Source organism: Corvus kubaryi, unplaced genomic scaffold (assembly GCF_017639235.1).
Source record: "Corvus kubaryi isolate FWS band 111438036 unplaced genomic scaffold, C.kubaryi_AGA036_p1.0 37394, whole genome shotgun sequence".
Lineage (NCBI taxonomy): Eukaryota > Metazoa > Chordata > Aves > Passeriformes > Corvidae > Corvus > Corvus kubaryi.
In genome coordinates, this window is record NW_024581133.1 from 5,614,306 (window position 1) to 5,634,534 (window position 20,229).

General features: G+C 46.9%; 1 protein-coding gene across 2 annotated transcripts in view; it reads left to right on the top strand.

The window, feature by feature from the left end:
• NTRK3 (neurotrophic receptor tyrosine kinase 3) overlaps positions 1 to 20,229 on the top strand; it is a 219,303-nt gene that overhangs the window by 152,811 nt on the left and 46,263 nt on the right. For both annotated transcript variants that reach the window (XM_042039738.1, XM_042039739.1), the window contains exons 14-15: positions 12,785 to 12,915; positions 16,932 to 17,104. In XM_042039738.1, coding sequence (XP_041895672.1) covers positions 12,785 to 12,915; positions 16,932 to 17,104 — 304 coding nt within the window. The remainder of the gene's footprint in view (positions 1 to 12,784; positions 12,916 to 16,931; positions 17,105 to 20,229) is intronic.

Genomic DNA, 20,229 nt, shown 5'->3' on the forward strand with positions numbered 1-20,229 from the left:
AAATGCAAGAGGTCTGAGTGAAGTTTTGAACTCTGGGTGCTCATATGCACTCAGATATTGATCTGGGTAGGTTTTCCTACTACCTGCTTGAAAAATCTCTGCCCTGGGAAAAGGTTAAGAGACTTGATTTAAACTCTGATTGATAAAGAAAAGACTTCAAGGTGACCTTTTCAATACAAGCTGAATTTGGGGTCACTTTCCAAACTCAGACTGCAATAAGGAAACAGGATTTGTAGGGAGATTGATGGATTGGATTAGTGCACACTGGCCTCTCATTTTGCCGTGTTACCATCCCAATATCTGATGCTGGCCCTCCAATTAAGGCAGTTCAGGAAAACAACTTCTATTGTCTTGTTCAAGGTATTTTTGGATTAAATGAGACCTGTCCTAGGCTAGTGAGGAGAAACAGCTCAAAGTACTGAATATCTTTCCACCATTTTAGCTGTCTCAGTGCTCTGCAGCATCACTCACATATATTCATCTACAAACCACTGTTGCCAGCTTTGGGAGGTTCTTTTTATGCCTCTGCATCCTCAGGTAATTGCAAAGCAATATTACCCTTTCCCACCTTTCTCAGGAATCTTGCTGATTTTGGTCCTTTCCACTAGCAGCGTGTTCTTGCTGTAAAACTTCAGAACACACATTTAAATTTAAGCTGTTAAGCCCTATATAAAATATAAAAAGTATATATACATAATATCTTGGTTTTGTAGCTGAAGATCCTCATAGGTTGCCTTCCCCATGTGCCTTGAATACCAACTCAACAATCATCCAGTCTTCAAACAGAGTTCAGTTAAAGCTGAACATGCACCTTTTCACCATCTGCAATTAATCATGTCTTCTGAGGCTACCAGCACTGCAGAATGTTTTCTTAAGTCTCACCAGGGCCTTTGAGAAGAATTAACTGGGTATATTTCCTCTGGTGCAGACACTGATGCTTGGCCACAGGAGAAAACTGCAGGATTCTTTTTTTCCCCCCTCTTGCACGCATTGAAATTTGTGCTGGATTTTGTGAAAATTCACCCCAACCATCTGGCTCATAACGGTGTGAGATGTTGCTGAAGGATGACAGACAGACAAACGGACAGATATAGATTGTTTTATCACCCCGTGTTCTCCCCATGCTGGGAGTGCCAGAGACAAAAACCCAAGATGGATTCTCACTTATAACCACAATGAGGGCAGGAGGCAGCAGGGATGCAGCGAAGCAGTGCCATCAGGGAAGGATGCTCTAACAAGAACATGGGGTTCCTGAAACAGTGCTGACCTCCTGGTGATGAGGGATTTTCAAAGCCTAACCCAAGGAGAGCTCTTTCCGCTTCACCTGTCACTCCTCAAAGAGGTTTGTTTCTGCCAAGGAGAGGAAGGTGGTGCTGGCTGGACAGTGCCTCAGAAACAAGTTGGATCCCACCGTGGAACAGCTCTGGAGTCAATGCATGGCTGAGTCGCTGCCTTTTAGGGATCCCCTTCTGCAGGATGGACCCAGGGTGCTGCTGGGCTCCTTTTTTCTCATCTAGCCCTGCCCTGCTGTTACCCCCCTGCTTTTTTTTTTTTTTTCCTACAAGGAGGGGAACCTTGGAGGAAAAGTGGATTTCTCTTGGTGTGCAGCCTCAAGGAGCACCAGCACAAAATTCGTTCCTACTTGTGACTCAGGCACAGGCCAAAGGAGCACAATCATGCACAGACCTGGAGGGTTAAATGAGGACCAGCTGCTCTCCCCATCAGATTAGTAATTTCTTTGTGTGATCCTCCTCCTCTTTATCCCTCTCTGCATAATTTGCTGCCTCTTAACAATAGCCTAAATCACCCAAACCACAGTAATTTTAGAGCCCAGCAGGCAGAGCTGTCTCACATTACTCCTCCTTCAGGGGTTTCCTTCTGCAGGAGGAGTTGGCGAGATGGAAAGAGGGATGTGCAGACAGAACAAGCAGGGAGAAAGCCAAGGAAACCTCAGGCAGGAACAAAGAGCAAGGTCCATTTGGGGTGTTGGGAAAACATGAATCTGAGGGAACACCTCATCAAGCCATAGACATAAGAACACCTCCTGTGTCAGTCCTGTGAGAAAGGGAGCCGAGGAGGTGGGTAGGAAGGAGAGAGATGGAAATTGGGCAAATTAGAGAGAGACTTTCTAACGAAATCATAACTTGAGCCTGAGATCTGTCTTTCAACAGCTCATGTTTTTGTTCCATGTGGCCTCACTTCTGGAATTTTCTTATTTCATGGGTTTGGCTGCATTAGCCACTAGTTTAATGACCAGCAAGCAAAGTTAGTGTGAAAATAAGTGGGCATGGGGCAAGAAATGATGTTACTACCTGGAGTCCACAGGAAAAAAAAAAAAGGAAAAAGAAAAGCGGATGATGCACTGTTTTTTTTCCAAATTGTCCTTTTCCTTTTTGATGATGAGGATGGCAACAGTTAGAAGCACTTCCAACCTGCCTGGAGCTCTAGCTGGAAAATGCAGAACATGAGGCCCTTTCACCAAATTTTCTGCTTTGAGGTGGTCCAGGAATTCTTTCCCAACAGATTTTTCTGAAAGTCTTTATGCACTTCCACATCTGGAGGAAACTGCACTTTGTCTAAAAATACTTCTCCACTTTGCACCCAACTTTGGGGCCAGTTCTTACTCTGGACTTTGCAATGGGGATCACAGTTTTAGTACAGCATCTGAACCCCTTCCAAACAATACCTCTTTCTTTAGTGCCACCCTTGTAATTGTCACGTATTTTCCAGAACATATTCAATATATCTGGGGTTTTTTAGCAATGATGTTGCAGGCTCGATCCTTCAAACTGTGAATCAGGGCAGTGACTGAATGACACTGAAACAGTAGTATCAAAACCCCCTAAATACTCAAAATTACAAGGAAAAGCTTAATGCTGTGACCTGAACCCTGTGCTGCAATATTTGCATGGGTGTGCAAGCAGGCTGCAGCATGGCACTGAGGTTGATGGCTGGGATGGGGATAACAGCAGCAGGATCTGGCTGGTGAGGCCAAAGAGGGCAGTGATTGACCATGGGATGTCTGTTGGTCAGAGACACATCCTGCTGTGGGGGTCAACACTGCCTGGGCTGAGCTCTGCTGGTACCTGTTGGAGGGAGCAGTGGTGGTGCCTGGCACACTTTGTGTCTGCTTGGGGTGAGGGGGATTGCAGTCTAATCGAGGCTGTCGCAAGGATGAGGGAGATTTTCAGTGCTGCTCCCAAATGAAGGAGCGTGAGGAAGAGCCAGTGCAGGGATGAGGTTGGGAGTAAGGCTCATGTGGCACAAGCCAGTTAACCCAGCCCTGTGTGGCATCCTCCTGCTGGGACACTGCAGGGGTGCCAGAGGACAGCAAAGGCAAAAGCTGGGGTTGAGCTCACTGCGACCAAACTCCTTCCTACAAAGGACCCAGGAACTCATTTCTGGCCCTGCAGCAGCTCAGCCATGGAGGGGCTGCTGCCTGCACCAGGCGCTGGAGTCTGCTCCCATCTCTGCAGTGGAGCACTGGCTGGGGAAATGTGAGGCTCGCTGCTGCTGAAAGCAGGTTCTGCCGGGCTCCTGGCCCCGCTGGAGCAGGCAGTCAGCTCCCAGGCTGGGGCAGTCCGTAGCCCTGAGCCCCTGCGACTCGGGGGTGGAAGGTAAGTCTCTGTGTTCCTGCTGGGAGATACACTCCAAGCTGCGAGGCTGCTGCTGAGACCCGGTCACTTCCCACTTTCTTGTGATTATCCATCGCGGCAATAGGATGCTGTTAAGTGTCTGATTACCATGTTGTTAAAGCCTTAAGCCTGAAATCTGACTATCACGTTGTCCCTCGAGGGGCAGCCAATCCCCCTCCAACCCTCCACCAGTAATCCTTCCTTTCCCTTGGAAAAATAGTAAAGCAGAAAGACAAGTGGTATCTGTCTGCAGCAGCACTTTCCAATCAAGTGAAAACTAGCTGGAAAATCAAATCAGCCGGTAAGTTCCTGCAAAACACAACTCTATCTCCTTAAAATCTCCCCTTTTGAAGGGATGAACTGAACAGCAATAGCTGCTGATGTAAAACAAACCATTATACCTCCTATCTCCTCTCCAAGCCCCGCTCTCGGCAGATGCATGAGTCTGAGGGAGGCAGATGCTCTCTGAAGACTATTTTCCTCTGTTAAATAAATTCACTTTCAAATAATGTGTAATTAAATGTGTGGTATTGAATTAATGTTTTATTCTGAGTGCTTTGGCAGCAGGGGACCTAGGGGCCTGGCGGGTGGAAAGAAAACATGCTCACCAGAAAAACTCCCTTCTCCTCTCCCTTTCCCTTTTCCTCCCACCCTGCCAAGAATCCCAGTCCCTGTTTCCAAGAGCTGCTGGAGTGTATCAGTGAGCTGGTGAGGACGATGCTTTGTGTAAGATCCCTTTTGTGACACGTTGTCATGGGGCTCTTGGGCATTTCACCCAGTGCAAACACCTCTGCAGCCCACTCCTTTCCCTCCTCTACCCACGTCTTGATGGCCTTAGTCGTTATCCTTAGAAGATCCCAGCTGTCTGCTAATGCTTGTGTACAAAAGGCAGAGCCTAAGCGTCCCCTCAGGATGTGAAGTTGGTGCTAGATGTCAAAGGAGACAGAAGCTGCTGAAGCTGGAAAGGCAATTTATCCTTTCAGCCCACTGTCAGCCAGAAATTATTTGAGAAGGTGCAGACAGTGTTGGGAATAATTGGATGTTTTTTAAGTCTTTTGCCTGGAATGTTAGTAAGGTTTTGGTCCCATCAGCAGTGTTTTGTGCTCCCCTGGGAGCCAGCTGAGGAGGAGTCGGTGCATGCAGAGACATTGGCAAGTACAGGGTGAACCTGCCCCCAGGCTTTGTAGAGGTTACAACAGCGAGGGGGACCAGAGTGACTGTCTTAAACCCGAGGGGATCTTGACATGTGTCTTGAGCACAAGCAGGTTGGACAGAGGCAGAAACTGGGTTGAGGCACAACTGGGAACCCGTTTACAGCTGCCTGCTCCCTAACCCCAACCCCGGCGGCCACAGCGAGCTTCGGGAACATTGGGTTTCTTTTGGTAAGTCTTCAAGGTCCCCATACTAAAGGACATTTTAACCTTTGACAACAGCTCAGGTGAAGAGATTTACCTTGTTGGATCAAGGAAAGGTCCTGTTGATTTGAACTCTTGCTTGAGTAATTCCAGAAAGTCATAAATCTGCAGGAAGACGAGGAGGTGGATGCTGACTCAAAGGCAAGAGCCCACTGCTGAGCAAGGCATGGCTGTGCTGGGGGATTTTTATTTGCTGCTGTGGTCATTGTCAGGCTGGGGCTGAGGCTCAGGATCCTTCCTCTTGTTTAAACTTCCTTTGTCTGGATCTCCCCAGAACGACTGTTGGTTCTGCAGGACTGTGCAGTGTTGTGCATCCCAGCTGAGGCTGCTCAGCACCCAGTAGCTGTGGGACACTTTGTACTGCTCTCTCCATAAAATAATTGCTAAGCGGTTTGTACTCAAATGTATGGGACTGAAATGGATGAGAAGGGCTTGAAGTCGTGCTTTGTTTTTATAAGAATGTCAGGTGGTTTAAGGTGAGAGAGAAGTTTTTGCTTTAACAGTGATTGTGGAACGGTGCCGAATGCATTCTAACTTTATTATTTTTCAGATTTTTTTCCATGAAGAAAGTGAGAGTTTGCTTTGGTTTGGGTTTAAACTTTGCAGGTGTGTCACACCAGGTGGTTTTCAAGGTGTTTTGGTGAGGGAGCCTGGCTGGCTCTGGAGTTGCTTCTGATGAGTCGGTTTAAGGGGTGTTTGTGCTTTGCCTTTCTATCAGCTCTTTTACACACACAACACACACACACACACAAACTCCCTTTCCATTTCCCTTCAGCTCCAAGAGCACTGTATATGTGCATTTTTGTTGTCAGTGGCTTCTCTATGGCTGCTTTTGGAGCTGGTGCTGCAGCTCAGAGGATGCTAATCCAGTCACTCCATGCTGCAAATCACACCCCTCTGTGGAGCTTGAGGGCTGTTCTGCAGAATCTCTTCCTCGAATCAGGGCTGGCTGGAGTCAGCTGGAAGCTGAAAGGCAGCACTTTGGGTCAGGGCTTCCTCTCCATCTGCTACTGCAGCAGCAAAAGCCAGAGGAGCTGGTCATGTCCTGATTGCCAGACATGTGCTCAGAAATGGTGGATGTCAGGTATTTCCAAAGCATCAGAGATCTGGCATGCAGAGGTTGCTCCTCTCCTGTTTTCCTGAGCTCGATTGCACTGAACTTTAGCTCCTGGTGTAGATTGATATAACTGGATAATTTTTTTAGCCAAGATTGTCCAGCTAAATGCGTCAAGGCCTCTTATTTTTTACCAAGGTCCATTTAGCAGCATGCAGTGCGTTAGCTCTGGGTCTGCTGGGTCAGCTGAGCAATAAAGCCTCCTTCCCACCTGGGATCTGCACTCATGCCTTGTGCTGCTCCCAAGGAATGAAGTGGATGGTAAGAAAATGAAAAGAACTGCAGAAACATAAACCAGCTTTCTCTTAAGGTCTTTATGAAGGAGTACAATCGTTCTGAGCTGAGGGCTGTGGTTGCTCCACCAAGTTCCCAAAGATTCAGATATGCTTTACACAAATCTCTGTGATTTGTGTCAGAACTGCTTGGTGCTTATAATCACAACTTTTTGAGTCCAAGTCCTTGAAGGGTGCCTTACAGAGGAACTTGGCAAAGAACCAGTGTCTGGGCACTGTGCCGAGCTGTTGGAACGTGTACCTGGGCCCTTTCCCAGAGGTGGCTCATGTCAGAGCTGGGAGAGAAGCCACCAGAAGTGAAGGGCTACCTACTTGGAGTCCAGGCAGAGATAAGAAACAGCCTGTTTATGTCTCCATTTTTGAAAATGATGTGGGACTGATTCTCCCTTTGTTTACCTGTACTTCACAGCAGTCCGTGATTGAAATCAATATCCTCCATTGACTTTGATGGATTTGCACTGGGGAGGAGGGACACTCCAGCCCTGTGCAGCCTGCCTATGCATTATCTTCTCTCTCTATGAGACAAATCTGTGAGAGAATGCCTCGCCAGCCCTCCAGTGGCAGGGCTTTTTGATCTGGTCCTGCCCGATGCATGCGCTCTGCTCTGATCAGGTACATTGGGTAACTCTTCAGCACATTTGGTTCCCATCCAGGTTGTGATTGACTGCCTGACATGAAAGGCTCTCTGCCTGGTACTTACCCGTTGTGGTGACAAGATTTTCGGTGTAAATTGTAAGCTTTGTTTATTTGGTTTTAATTGTGGCGGAGCAGCGGAGCTGTGCAGCATTTATTCTCAAGAGTTATTTCAGCAGTGCCGAGGAAGAAATGAATGAATCACATTGACTAAGTGAGAACTTTGCTACCTTTTTGTGGACAACTTATGTAGACAGAAAAGAGACAATTCTTTGGCATAAATTAGTTGTTACGGCAAATGACTCAGCCACTGCTGAAAAATGTCATTGTTGTTATCATTTATAAAGCGCTGTTGATGCAAATGAGGCTTTAGAAGCTTATGAAAATCAAGGCCATATCTACAAAGAGCCCAGGATCAGACCCAAATCAGGATACCCTAGAAACAGATCTAAAATAAGTCAGTTTTAAAACAGGGCTCGAACAGCAAGAGGGGCAAAAAATAGAGAAGAAGAAAAAGAGAGAAGAAATGCCATGATGTGAAAAAAGCAAAGGGAGGGAGGAGCTGGTGATGGAGAGGTGCAGGAAAGGACTTACCTTTAGGGAAAAGCAGGGTCACATGTGAGGGGGAAAAGAAAAATTTATAGAAAATTGATTTTTGTCATCCCAAGACAGGTCTTTTCTAGGCTAGAAGAGGAATCTTCTGATAAAGAGGGCAACTAAAGGGAAAATGCCTATAATTTTGCTCTATTCCATCAGCAAGCTGGATGTTTGCGAATTAATAGTCCAGGGTCAGTAAACCCACTAGAAATACAACAAGACAGACTGCTCACTATTTGGGAATTTGAAAGAGGGAGATGTCAGGAATTAATTGAAATTAATTAATGTAACAATTGAAATTGGCCTGATGTAAATGATCCAGCATAAGTAGTTTTGCATTTTGCTCTAACCTAAGTCCTGGCACTGCTCATGGTTTACTCTGTTTGGAGTTTTATTTGTCCATTTTCCTCCCACTGTAGTCCAATCTGTGTCCAATCATGTGCATGCAGGTTTCAAGAGTATTAGCAAACCATGGTTTTAAAGATGGTGGTTGTGATGGGAATTTGAAATGCAGAATTTACAGTGTCACTGAACCCATCTCTTCTTTGTCTGATGCCCAGGACTGATTTAGAAATGAGACAGTAATTGGAAAATTAGATTCGTGAAATGTACTTGCACAACTGCCCAATATCCGCTCATGTGATTGAAAAGTGGTGGTTATTCAAAACAAGGTGTTTTCATTGCACACAGTCTGTTACCAGCTCCATATGCTCTATGGGATTTGGAGGTTGAGTCGGGGTCTTTTTGCCTTGACCTTGCTGTAAGATAGAGAGACTCTGTAATATGAGAGTAAAAGATGGGAGAAGAGTCATCGAATCAGTGATGTAAGTGGAAAAGTTCTGGCTTTCCCTGGCTCTATCACAAGAGCCAGTGCAGAAGTGACTCATTGGGACATGGTAGATTGATGAATGAGAAAAGCAGAATGAATCTTGTTCCTTCTTCTTCCCCTGTATCCCAAGGCTGTGGTGGGTTCACAAGTTTAGCAAACTAGAGTGTGTTTGTGTCTAGGAGAGGGACAGACATGACCAAGGACACGTGGGAGTGGTGATGGGGGGGGAAGAAGTTTCTGGTTTCAGACAGCCACTTTTCTGACTAAGTTCACTTTAAGCACAGATCAGGTGAGCTGTCCTGCAAAAGGTTCAGAGGTGGTTAGGAAAGATCCCTTTGCACATCCAAAGCTGCCACCCTTCTGCCTTGGCTCTTCCAGAGAAAGGGAAACTTTCTGCTTTGGAGGCCATGTGTAAAAGTGGGTGCAGCATCCCAGGCTTACTCTTGCTAATGCTCTAATTTACCCACATGTTACCATCATGAAGCTAAAGCCCTGGGCCATTTCCAACCAGCTGCAGGTCAGGTGCTTTCTGATGTGGTTAATGGGCTATTCAGGACAACAATGAAGGCAAAAGCTTGACACACCTTTGTGTGTTAAATCTTGATGGACAAGAAGGAAGGTGGGGAATCTGCCTAACATTCCTTCTGTGTCATGCAGAAACATAGTGATCCCAAAAGGAAGACTGGCAGATGTTTCATTGTAAAGTGGAATTACTTCAGTGTCAGGAACTCACATCCTTCCTGCAGGTACAGCATGGCTTTGAATGAGTTTGCATCATGCTGTCAATTCTGCTTATTTTCCTGTCAGGTCTTGCTGTGGCTTCTGCAGAGGCTCTTCTTATGAATTGTCTTGTTGTCTTGTTTTTATAAGTTAATGGTACAAGGGGAGGCAAAAAATAAAAAGAGTGGTACTTAGGGAGAGGCAGTTTGCATACACCTTGTCTACAGGGCTGACTGCAACACAGCCGAGACAGATTAGCACAGCACTGCCTGCCTAAAACAAATAAACACCAGCTGTTTATCAGACAGGGCTCGGCTTCCTCCAGGAGGAGGTAAACAGATTTATGCAGATGAACCTCTGAGGTGTCCTTGCAGCACAGCATCTTTCATGGCTATTTGGCCTTCCTCGTGAGTTACAGCCAGGATGGGCAAGCTCAGAGGTGCAAGGTGAGCACAATAACACCACCGGCCACACCGTGCCATGGGGGTTTGTCACTGCTTTGTGGTTAAAGCCCATATTTTATAGTGGGTTAGAATTAATCATAGTGCTGATCTCACCATGAAGGGAAGAGTTTGATCTAAACTTCACTATTGTAGGCCTCTAGCATGTGGAAAAGCAATTTATTATAACTCAGTTATTATTCCATTTGTGCCTAAAATACTATGAAGCGAAATTTATGGCTATTTGAGTTTGAGAGAAATTGTGATCAGCAAATGTACTTTTCTGATTCCACATTAAGATTGTCCGATTGCTGTCAAACTACTTAACTTCAAGACCCTTTTATTTTTATAACCACCCACATTTACTTTAAATCCAGAAGTGTTATACGAGTACACTACTGCAAAAGGATTGCTTCTCCCTCAATTTGACTCTGTCTGCCACAATACCACATTTAATTCTTCGTATAAATTTTCCCTGAAACTTCTCAGGTGACTCTAACAACTCACTGTAAAATGTGGTCTCGAAGACAGATGGGATGTTATTTTAATAATGTAGACATAATTACACTGTTTGGATGCCAGCTCTCAGAAATGTCTGATCATTTATTAAGATGTTGTTGGGAGGAAAAATTTGGAGCTGAAATTTTTGGGCAAGACCCTGGAGAGTTTAGAAAGAGAGATTTGCCTCAGTTCTCATGGTGTTACTCATCAGAAGTGTAAAAACTCTGAAATAGTATTGCTGGTTTTTCTGAGACTATTTCTTTTTTGACTTCATCTTGCACCAAACAGGACAATCTGATTGCAATTGCTATATTTGTGAGTTTTAAAAATGTCCTTGGGCTCCTCTTACTACAAGATCATTCCTCACAGCTTTCTTGATTGCTGCTATTCGGGAGACCAAGAATGCAAATACGTGTTTTGTCAATACAGTAAGACCAAGGTAATGTAGTGATGAGTGCTATAGAAATGCTTGCCAAGACAAAGAGGATAAACCCCTTTTCCGCTACTCTATTAAGTAAATTGGTGCTGTTTGAGCTTTTCTTATTTTAGGACTTTCCTCACCCAAGTGCATCACTTTACATTTCAGCACGTTATATCTCAGATTTCTCAAGGTACTCCTTAAACACTCGGCTAAACCAGGTGGAGAAGGCAAACTCCACATGTGATTTGTTCTCCCTGGCTGTCACTGCAGGTTTAAAACCAAAGTCATTTTTGATGTGCCTACCAACCTGTGCCTTAATGTAACTAATAATATTAATATCTGTAAGAAACAGTTTTCAGTCTATTGAACAATTAAGAAAGGTCAATGGGAATTCCCAGAGAGGTGTCTTTCATTACAAGGCCCATTGCTTGTGCGATCTCGCAGCATCCTTCTTCCCAAGCAAGCCCAGGGCCCAGAGATGGCAGCTCCATAAACCTGCCTCTGAGCTCCTAATTAAAAAGCTTAATTGCATGAAAGCCATTAGGATGCTTGTCTTGTATTGGACTTTTGATGTATTAAGTGGTGCCTATATTGTTGTGGGGCACGTGACCCCTCAGGTTGATACAGGTGCCTGCTCGGGCGCCTGGGTGGCAGGAGCTGGTGGCAGATTTTGATCAGTGTCGGTGACATGTCCCTGCAGCCAGTCTGAAACCCAGAGTTAGCCACTTCCACCTCCTTGATCCACAGTGCCCCAAGGGAAATGCACGTAATCTAAGGGGTGCATACCTTTACAGCTCTTGTGGCACAAGGAAGAGATGGGAAAGGCTCAACTGTGGTCCGGTTTACGAGCAAACAGATTCAGGGTTATGAACGTCCCAGGGTGATGTCCCATGTAACACCTCTGCTTGAGGAGACCTCTCATACACCAGCTTTTGCTCACTGAGCACTGGAGAAGAGTGCACAGCTCTCCACCGGCCTGCCAAGACCATCAGGCTGAAGCTGGGAGTGGTCTGTGCTGCCACAGTTCTCAAGGGAGATGGAAATCTCCACTGAAGGACAGTTTATAGAGATGAAGTTTTGGATGCTGTGCCTCCAGAAAATGCTGTGGTGGCTGTGCATCTCTAACTGGTTCCACAGTTCATTCCAGGCATTAAAAAACCCACTTTTTGTATTGCTGAGGAGTTGTAGGGGTGCTGTGATGCCAGAAAGGTGCTTAGAGGTTTGGCAGCTGTGCCTTAGTGTTGTCCTCAGAAGAAAGGAAATTCTCCCAGCCACCAGTGACATTTAATCATGACACAGGGTCAGTGAATATCCCATAGTCACTTACCTGCCCCTGTAGGTGCCTGGTATCTGGACAGATTTAGCCCTTAAGAATGACCTGCTAGCTGAGCAAACCAATTTTCATTGGCCTCTGTACCTCTGGTAAATTAAAAGCTACTACTCTTCTGATTCTTCCTGAATCCTTGGTTGATACTTTCTGTCAGTCCTCGCTGTCAGTGGAAAGGATCATTGAAACTGATGGGTTCAGTTCATCTGTTGTGCCAGTGATGGTATCCTGGGATGACCTTCTTTCTGAGGGAACAATCCTGTGGGGGAAGGCTGCCGGGACAGGGTCCTGCTGCGGGGCAGTACTCGGCACTGCTGGCCAGGTCCTGCTCATGCCCTAAGGAACATGGGGGTCACTGGTCCTCTTCCTCCTGAGAATGCTTTGACTGGCCAAGCTTCAGCACCAAAAATCTGTCGTGTTTGAGTTTAATCCCAGTTGAAATGCAAAACTCAACAGGACCTTCTAATCTCACCTGGCCTTTCATCGGAAGGATATGACCTTTGCTACACCTCACAGGAGATGGATTATTTCCAGGATCATTCCAAAGATATTCGTGTCTTTGTAGCAGAATTTGCCCAGAAGGTTCCTCTCCCTGAGGACAAGCTTGCCATGAGCTTGTCATGAGAACTGATAAACCTCAAATACTTTCCTCGCAGATGTTTTGCATGAGACTAACTCCATCCCAGAGATGGCTGCATTCTGTGGGTGGGTAAAAAGATCCCCATAGATATTTTTGTGAAGCGATTTCAGTTCCCTTGCAGCTTGCAAGAAAATTGAATTAGTTGTTTTCCATTCCCTGAATTAACCCTGATTCATTCTTCCCTCAACCCTCTCCCTCTTCCTCCCCTCCCTCCAACAGATGTCCAGCATATTAAGAGGAGAGACATCGTTTTGAAGAGGGAGCTGGGAGAAGGTGCCTTTGGGAAGGTGTTCTTGGCCGAGTGTTACAACCTCAGCCCCACCAACGACAAAATGCTGGTGGCAGTGAAGGTAAATCCCAAGGGCAAATGGCAGAGAGCAGGGCAGGGGCTGGTCAGTGAAGCAGTGAGCCTGTGTGGGAAAGGGAAGCAGGGGAGGGTTGGGGGCCATGGGTGGAGGTTTATCCGATGCTGGAGATTGTGGTAAATCCACTTAGTCACACAAAGTTTCAGTGTTTCGCTTCAAGGTTGTCTGTTCTCACCAACGCCAAAGCCTCCCTTCCTGCTGACACAGCCAGCAGACAGACAGGGAGGAGAGGCTGGTCTGGAAGCTGTGAACTCCCATGCAGCTGCAGCAGCGCCGTGTGGATCCACCTCCCTCCACCAGGCACTGGGGCCCTGCTCCTTCTGGATTTTATCTTTTTGTGTAACATGCAGAAGCTGAAGCATAAAAAGGCCTCAGCAAAAATGAGCAATGAAAGCTAAGCACAATGAGCCAATTTTCTGGGATCAATTTGCTGCAAGATGGGCAAAGCAACTCGGCTCGGCTCCACTCTGCTCCTGCTTGCCTAGCCACAGGTCGCTCCTGTTTTGAGTATTTTAAGCCAACACGAGTTCAGCTTGGCTTGTGCTGTGCTACTTGCATCCTTGTGGTATTCCTCGTGGGAGCCGTGCCCCATCAGTGTGGCTCTGGGCAGAGGAGAACACTCAGTGCAGATCTGTGCTCTCCTCTCAAGTGGCACCAGTTGGCAGAGATGCAGTTTAATCCCTTGGATTTAACCGATGCCTCCTAAGTCCTTGGAACAAGGTCTGCGTTTGAACCGATGCTCTACAGGGAGAAAGGTTCCGGCACTCTCTCCAGAATGCTGGAGGCATTCAGCTACTTGTGGCTTGTTCTAATCGCTGGCAGCTCAAGCCTCTTTTTTTTTTTTAGCTCAGATGTCCCCTTTTGCTCTGGCAGTGAAGTGCAAGATTGCACCTTTCACCTCTGAGACTGGTTAAAGCCAAGGACGCGAAGACACCCACAGGATTAATTGTTTGATTATAGGGCTGGTACCTGCCTATCAGTGTCAGCCATCCCCCAGCAAGCCTGGCTCCGGAGTCTCTTCTGAGTTTCATTTGCACGTAGGCAGAAACAGCATCTGAACTTGTTTCTGGTAATTGCTACTATGAGCTTACATCTCCAGAGTGCCTTTCATCCTCCAAGATCATACAGCTCCAGCTCTGGAGCAGGGCCCTGGAATCTGGCTTCTTGCCAGCTCTGGGAGTGGCAGGGAAAAAAATCCCTCTAATTTGGGCCACATTATAAGTCTGAGGGGAAAAAAAAAAGAAAAAAAAACAGGAATAGAGGCTTTACATATTAAGTTGAGATTTGGCTGTAATTCCTGAAGATCTCTTGTCCCCAGCTGAGACTGAGAACTACCTCCCCAGTCACTGCAGCTCAGGGCAGCAGCAGGACACGCTGGTTAAGGACAACTGAGTCCACAGCCCAGAGCCTGCCTCTGCCCTGCTCCCAGGGACTCTCCCAGGGCTGAAGGAATGGCTGTGTTACTTGCTCACTTAAATGAACTCAGATTTTTAGCAGATCTAAAGGTTGCAGCCCCGCAGATAAGCTGAGTTTTGATGTGAAGGCATGGACAAGCTTCCTGTTTTATTCAGCTTGCTTCTAAAAGCATCCTAAGAAATGCACAAACACTATATCCAGCAGAGTGTTAAGGTGACAAAGTCAAGTACTAGAAATGCTGGAGTGGCTGTATTCAGGGCACGTCCTCTGAGCACCTCTTTTTCATTTCTCTGTGGCTGCTCCATTGTGGTGATCACTCCTGTGCTGGAACCTCCCTAGGGGTGAGTGTACCCCTTTTCATAGCCTCCCAGCAAGTTACTGGGGTTGTGTCATCCCCTTTTGCAGAGGGCAGATGCAGAAGCAGGAAAACTGAGCTGAAGAGATCTGCTTTAGGTGGAGGATGGAGTTACCAACCTCTCTTTGCAGCCCCGTGGACAGCAGGTACCTGCCTCAGAGTGAGCCCTGCTGCAGCAATAAACACATGGTGCTTGTGGAGACCTGGCCCTGATGCTGTATACGAGGGGATTTTCCAGATAATATTGAAATGACTGGCACTTCATGACGACAGCTGCAACCTGCAGATGCTCAGGGACTTGCCAGAAGTTATGGAGGCACAAAAAAATATACCCCAAGCCTTCCTGGGAGAGGCATTCCACTTGTTTTACTGAGACATCCCTTCTCTTTCTTTGGTCCTGGTCTTCTTTCTCTCTTCTATCCCTTCCAGCTCCTGTTGCCCTCATTTCTAAATGCTTGGCTGTGCAACATTAGTAATGGGGAGGGAGTTAATTACTGTTTTTGGTGTGTGATATCAACAAACTTGCAATCTTAACACCTTATACAAATGGTTGTGTGTGAAGGAGAGGAAACCTAAACTCACTGCAGCTTGAAATATTATGTGCAACTACAGGAAAAAGGGGGAGAAAAGAGTGACGGGGAAGGGACTATTTCCCTGCAGAAAAATAGGGTGGCATCAACATTATGAAGATATTAAATGACTAAAAGTAATTGGGTTCCTGAGATAAGGATGGATGCTTTGCCATCTGCACCATGTAACTAAAATTCATCTAAATACCTCTAGTCAAGCTAACTCAAAGGGCAAAGAATTAAAATAGATTTATGCCATGTGAGTAGCAGTCTGGGGCAGAACCAGATGAGGCAGTGTCCTAAGGCCAGGGAAAAGCCTCACAGCAGATCTGCTCCAAGGGGAAAAGCACCTTTTCTGGAGGAGTCTCTGCAGGCAGCAGCTCCAGGGGCCAGCCCAGGTGCAGTAACAGAGTGCTGGGCCCTGTCCTCCAGGCAAAGCTCTCTGATGTTTAACATCCCTTTTTGCACATAAATTGTAGTCTGCAGCTGCTCAGGCCACTCTGCTGTCTGCATGGGGAGATTCAAGGCATGCAGAAAGGGGGCAGGTATATTTGTGTGTAGGTAAGGGGAGCTTACCCCCACAAGGGAGTGTCCCCCACCTCTAAAGGGGAACTGGTGCACATCAGACCAACACAGGATAAGTGGAACAAGTTTCCTTGAGTGCTTTTCAGCTCTTGTTAGGCTGCCCAGTTAAAGCCAGAACTGGTCCTAAATAGTCCTGGCATGTGGAGGATGTGGAGAATATGACTGAGAACCAGCAACTCAGAACCAGCCTCTTCATTTTCTTAATTGTTTGCAAAGACTGTGCTGATTCTTGTGGCCATTTCATCTTGTCAAATGGTCTGGACTTAAACTCTTTCATCAAGCTCTCTCCCTTGATACCCTGAGATGACAACAAGCTGCTTTCAAACTATGCTTTCTCCAATGCAACTGCACAATAATGCACAGACAAGCCAGAACCCAGCCCTGGAGAATCCTCCCTTAGCATCAGCTGCAGCCACAGCAACATCTTCATGGCAACTCTGCAATGTCAGGCTGGTCCACACCACCTGCAAGCTGCCTTGCAATGGCAAAGTGGCATTCTCAAATTGTGGAAGATGAGATATTCTCAATAAGGATACTGATTTCAGCATCAGTCTGCCAAGGGAGCTGCTATAAACAGCGGGGAATAAAAACATGATTTTAAAAATTATGAGAAAAGACTTGACAGTGTCCTTCTTCAGAGGCAGTTTGAAAAATCCACACAATAACTGCACAGCCAGGCAAATCCATCTTCTGAATAAAGGCAGTGTAGTCAGCTATTTCAAAATAAAAGACAGATAGCAAGGACTGTCTGGCTCAGGAATTTAATAATAATGAGATATGAAGCCATTCACCCCTAGGTCACCAGTATAAATTCTGCCCAAGCTGGGAATAATTGGAAGCTATTACCCTCTGAGGCATGTTTGCTGCTGCCTAGGAAATGAGTTGGGGAACCCACTGGGACAGCAACTACAGGAATGAAACACTAATGTGATGCCACCAGCCCTCCCAGTACAACTGGGCCAGTGGTTCCTCTCCCTTCCCTTCCTCATCAGCTCCTCTGAGATGCTGTGACCCCTTTATTCTGGCTTTTTCCCCACCTGAGCCCACTCTGTGCATGTCTGCATCCCTTATTCCAGGCTCTGAAGGACCCCACGTTGGCAGCCCGCAAGGATTTCCAGCGGGAGGCAGAGCTGCTCACCAACCTGCAGCACGAGCACATCGTCAAGTTTTACGGCGTGTGCGGTGACGGAGACCCGCTCATCATGGTCTTCGAGTACATGAAGCACGGTGACCTCAACAAGTTCCTGAGGTATGTGGGAATGAGGGCACAGGAGGTGCTGTGGGGCTGTCCCACAGCTTTGGTGGAACTTGTTCTAGCTCAGTGGTGCACCGATGGCATCATTATTCAGTGGGCTGAGTAGTGAGAGATTGTTGTTCCAAGGGCACCTTGGAGGAGATGATGGTCCTCACCAGATTTAGGGCTTTATTAGCCCTATCCTGACATTTCCTCTTAGATGGTCTCAGGAGCTGTGGAAACCAGGGTTTTCTTCTCCCACTTCAGCAAGTTGGAAGCTGCAGGAAGCGTGGCTGTGATCCTTCTCTGTCCTGTGGGGATGGAAGGACATGAAGACACAGCTGTCAGAAGCTCTGAGTCCTGTACACCCCCCAAAGCCACGTCCTGCTGAAGCAGGAAGGCCACTTGCCACCACCCCCTCAGTCACTGAGCTCCTGCTTCAACAGCACAAGAACCAAAATATTCCTTGGAGAAGTTTGTTGGTGTCCTTGATCTGGTTTGTATCCTGGGCATTTACTGGTCACTGGTTCTCATTCCTGCATTCAGAAAGGACCTGAGAAATGCTGGAGGAGTCTCAGGCAGTGCCTGTGGGGTCCACCCCTGATCCCTGGTCCCTAACCTGTGGCACCAGGCTACTCATGAAGTCAGGCAAGGCCTGAAGAAGTGCTGTAATTACCTTCCCTGTCTCTAGAGAGATGCAAATTGCCAGAGCCCCCAGTGCCCCCCATCATCATTCAACTGTTTCATCAGCCTGAGGCAGATAATTTGTGTGCTCTGTATCCACCAGCAGCAAGGGCCAGGGAGCAGCTGTGGGAGGATGTTTATGGTGCTCTTTTGCCACAAAACAGAAATTCCACTCTGAAACCTGCATGCAAGTGGAGTGGTACTTACTTCTTGAAATAATTAGTAGTTTTATTTCCCAATATTTAGAAAATTGGACCCTTGATATTTTCCTGTTTTGACTGCTAAGAGTGAATATGATTGCAGGAGGAACAAGAATCTCGTGCATGGCAGGTGTAGATCTGAGGTTGGGATACACTCAGTGAGTATTTTTGTACCAACACAGTTTCTGCCATCAGCATGAAACCATGAGCTGAGCTGAAAGGGTGTTTTAGCCCAGACTGGTGATGCAGTGTTAAGGACAGTGCCTCAGCCTTGTGACCGAAGGCAGACAGTCTGAAAAAGAGAGTGAGAGATGCTGTTCTTCAAGTGCTTCACAAAGAAAGACTCAAAATTGACCCATCCTTTTTCCTGGCACAACCAGCAACTTTATTCCTTTAGAGGAGTCAGATATTAGAGCTGAGGAACAACTTCTCTCACTGCTCTAGTTGACCTCCCAAAGAGTATAGTGCAAAACAGGCTCTTTCAGAAAGGTGTCTTGTGCCCACTGCCAATGCCTGATGGAATTGCTTCAGCCAGCAGTGTGTTCCTAAGGCTGATACCCCTCACTCCCTTGTCCCAACCCTTTCTTAGGACATGTCTGAGAAACACTCATGCCCGAAGAAATTAATCTCCAGTCTCACTGGAAAAGAAAACTCATTGTATTATCTTTGGCCTTTATGAAGGAAAAGAAACTTTCCCAGGTGTGCGGTCCCTGGGATTGCAGCTTCTCATCTTCCAGCTGTGTTTAGCTGCCAGCTTCTCCTTCCTGTGCAGCCTTTCCCTGCGTGCTGGAATGTGGTAGGCAGTGAAAACCCTTTGTGTCCCAAAGGAAGATGACTTTGGGGACTATGGGAGCTTAGACCCTACAAACAGGCACCCTAAATGGCCAAGGGGTCATATGGAAAGAGAGTTTGGGCTTAGGTAAGGTGTCTGCTGGAGGGGAGTGGGGGCTCCAAGGGGGTCAGGGAGGGTTGGTGAGGCAGAGCTGCTTGGAATCCGTCAGCAAGCAGCAGATTTTATTGTGGAATAATTCGCCCAGCCCACAGCAGGAGACAGTGACTCCCAGACTGGAGGCCAGGAACACTGGCAGTCTGTAAGAGACACTCAGATGGACTTTTCCTAGTTTAACTGCAGAAATTGGAAAAGCAGTAAAATGGAAGAGGCTCACTTTAGACCCAGTTTCCTAGAGAAAAGCACAATAAATAAATTCGCCTCAGTGCTGTTAGACCTTTGCGTGTTTCCCAGAGAACAGAGAGTTTTAGTGGCCTGAAACATTAGCTGGTGTGGCAAGGGGGAGCAGCAGGATCAGCACGTACCAGCTGGGCTGGCGGTGGCATGTGCTGGGATGGCTCCTCATGCCTCCCAGGGCCACCACGCTGGTGGTGCCACAACAGACCCTGCTGTCTTCACCAGGGCAGGCTGCAGTGGTGGTGTCTTGCCTCCAAAAATACTGATAGAAAAGGTCTTGGCATGGAGAAATACTGGCACGGCCTTCAGGGAGCATCCCTAGGGATGGTGTGCACAGGAGTCTGCCCACAGGCTGGGTGGGGGGCAAGGCTGGATGTTCCTGGCACAATCCCCCCTACAGCCTGGGGGTCTGCAGTGACCACATCCCCCTCTGCTCACTAGGGATGTCCATCGCTTCCCCCTTTTCATTTGGTCACTGGTTTTCCAGCTTTGGTTTCCTGTCTGGGTCAGCAGCCATTGTGAAGCAGGGGTAACAGCACGTTGCCATTGCAGACCCTCTCTGCAGTCTGCAGTAAGTTGTTGCCATTTGCTGTTAGCTCAGACAGGCAATAGGCTTGGCTGGAAAAGTTACAGAGTTCTGTGTTCACCTTCCTGTGAAGCAGCACCACAGCCAGACTGTCTTGGGACAGAAGAGGAATTTCAGATGAGGAAGCCACAATGGTGATTTTTTTTTCCTCAAAGCCTCCATCAATTCATAATGGAGAAAAATTCCAAATGTTCTTTAACAGGGAATCCACCCAATTTTATGGCCTCTCTGTTTAAACTGCTTTCCCCAAGAAAAGATGGGCATACCCTTCTCATATTCTCTACACCCTTCTTTACATAATTAAATGTACTAATATCCTTGCTGTTCATCTCACAAATATGCTGATTCTTCTTTCTTCTGGATTATAACCATTTGGGATGGAGAAAGGGAGAGAGAGACTTGTGCATACTATATAGCACACACCAAGAATCATCTCAAAGAGGACGGTATGAAAGCCTCAGAGGATTTGCTGTGCTGTGTGTTA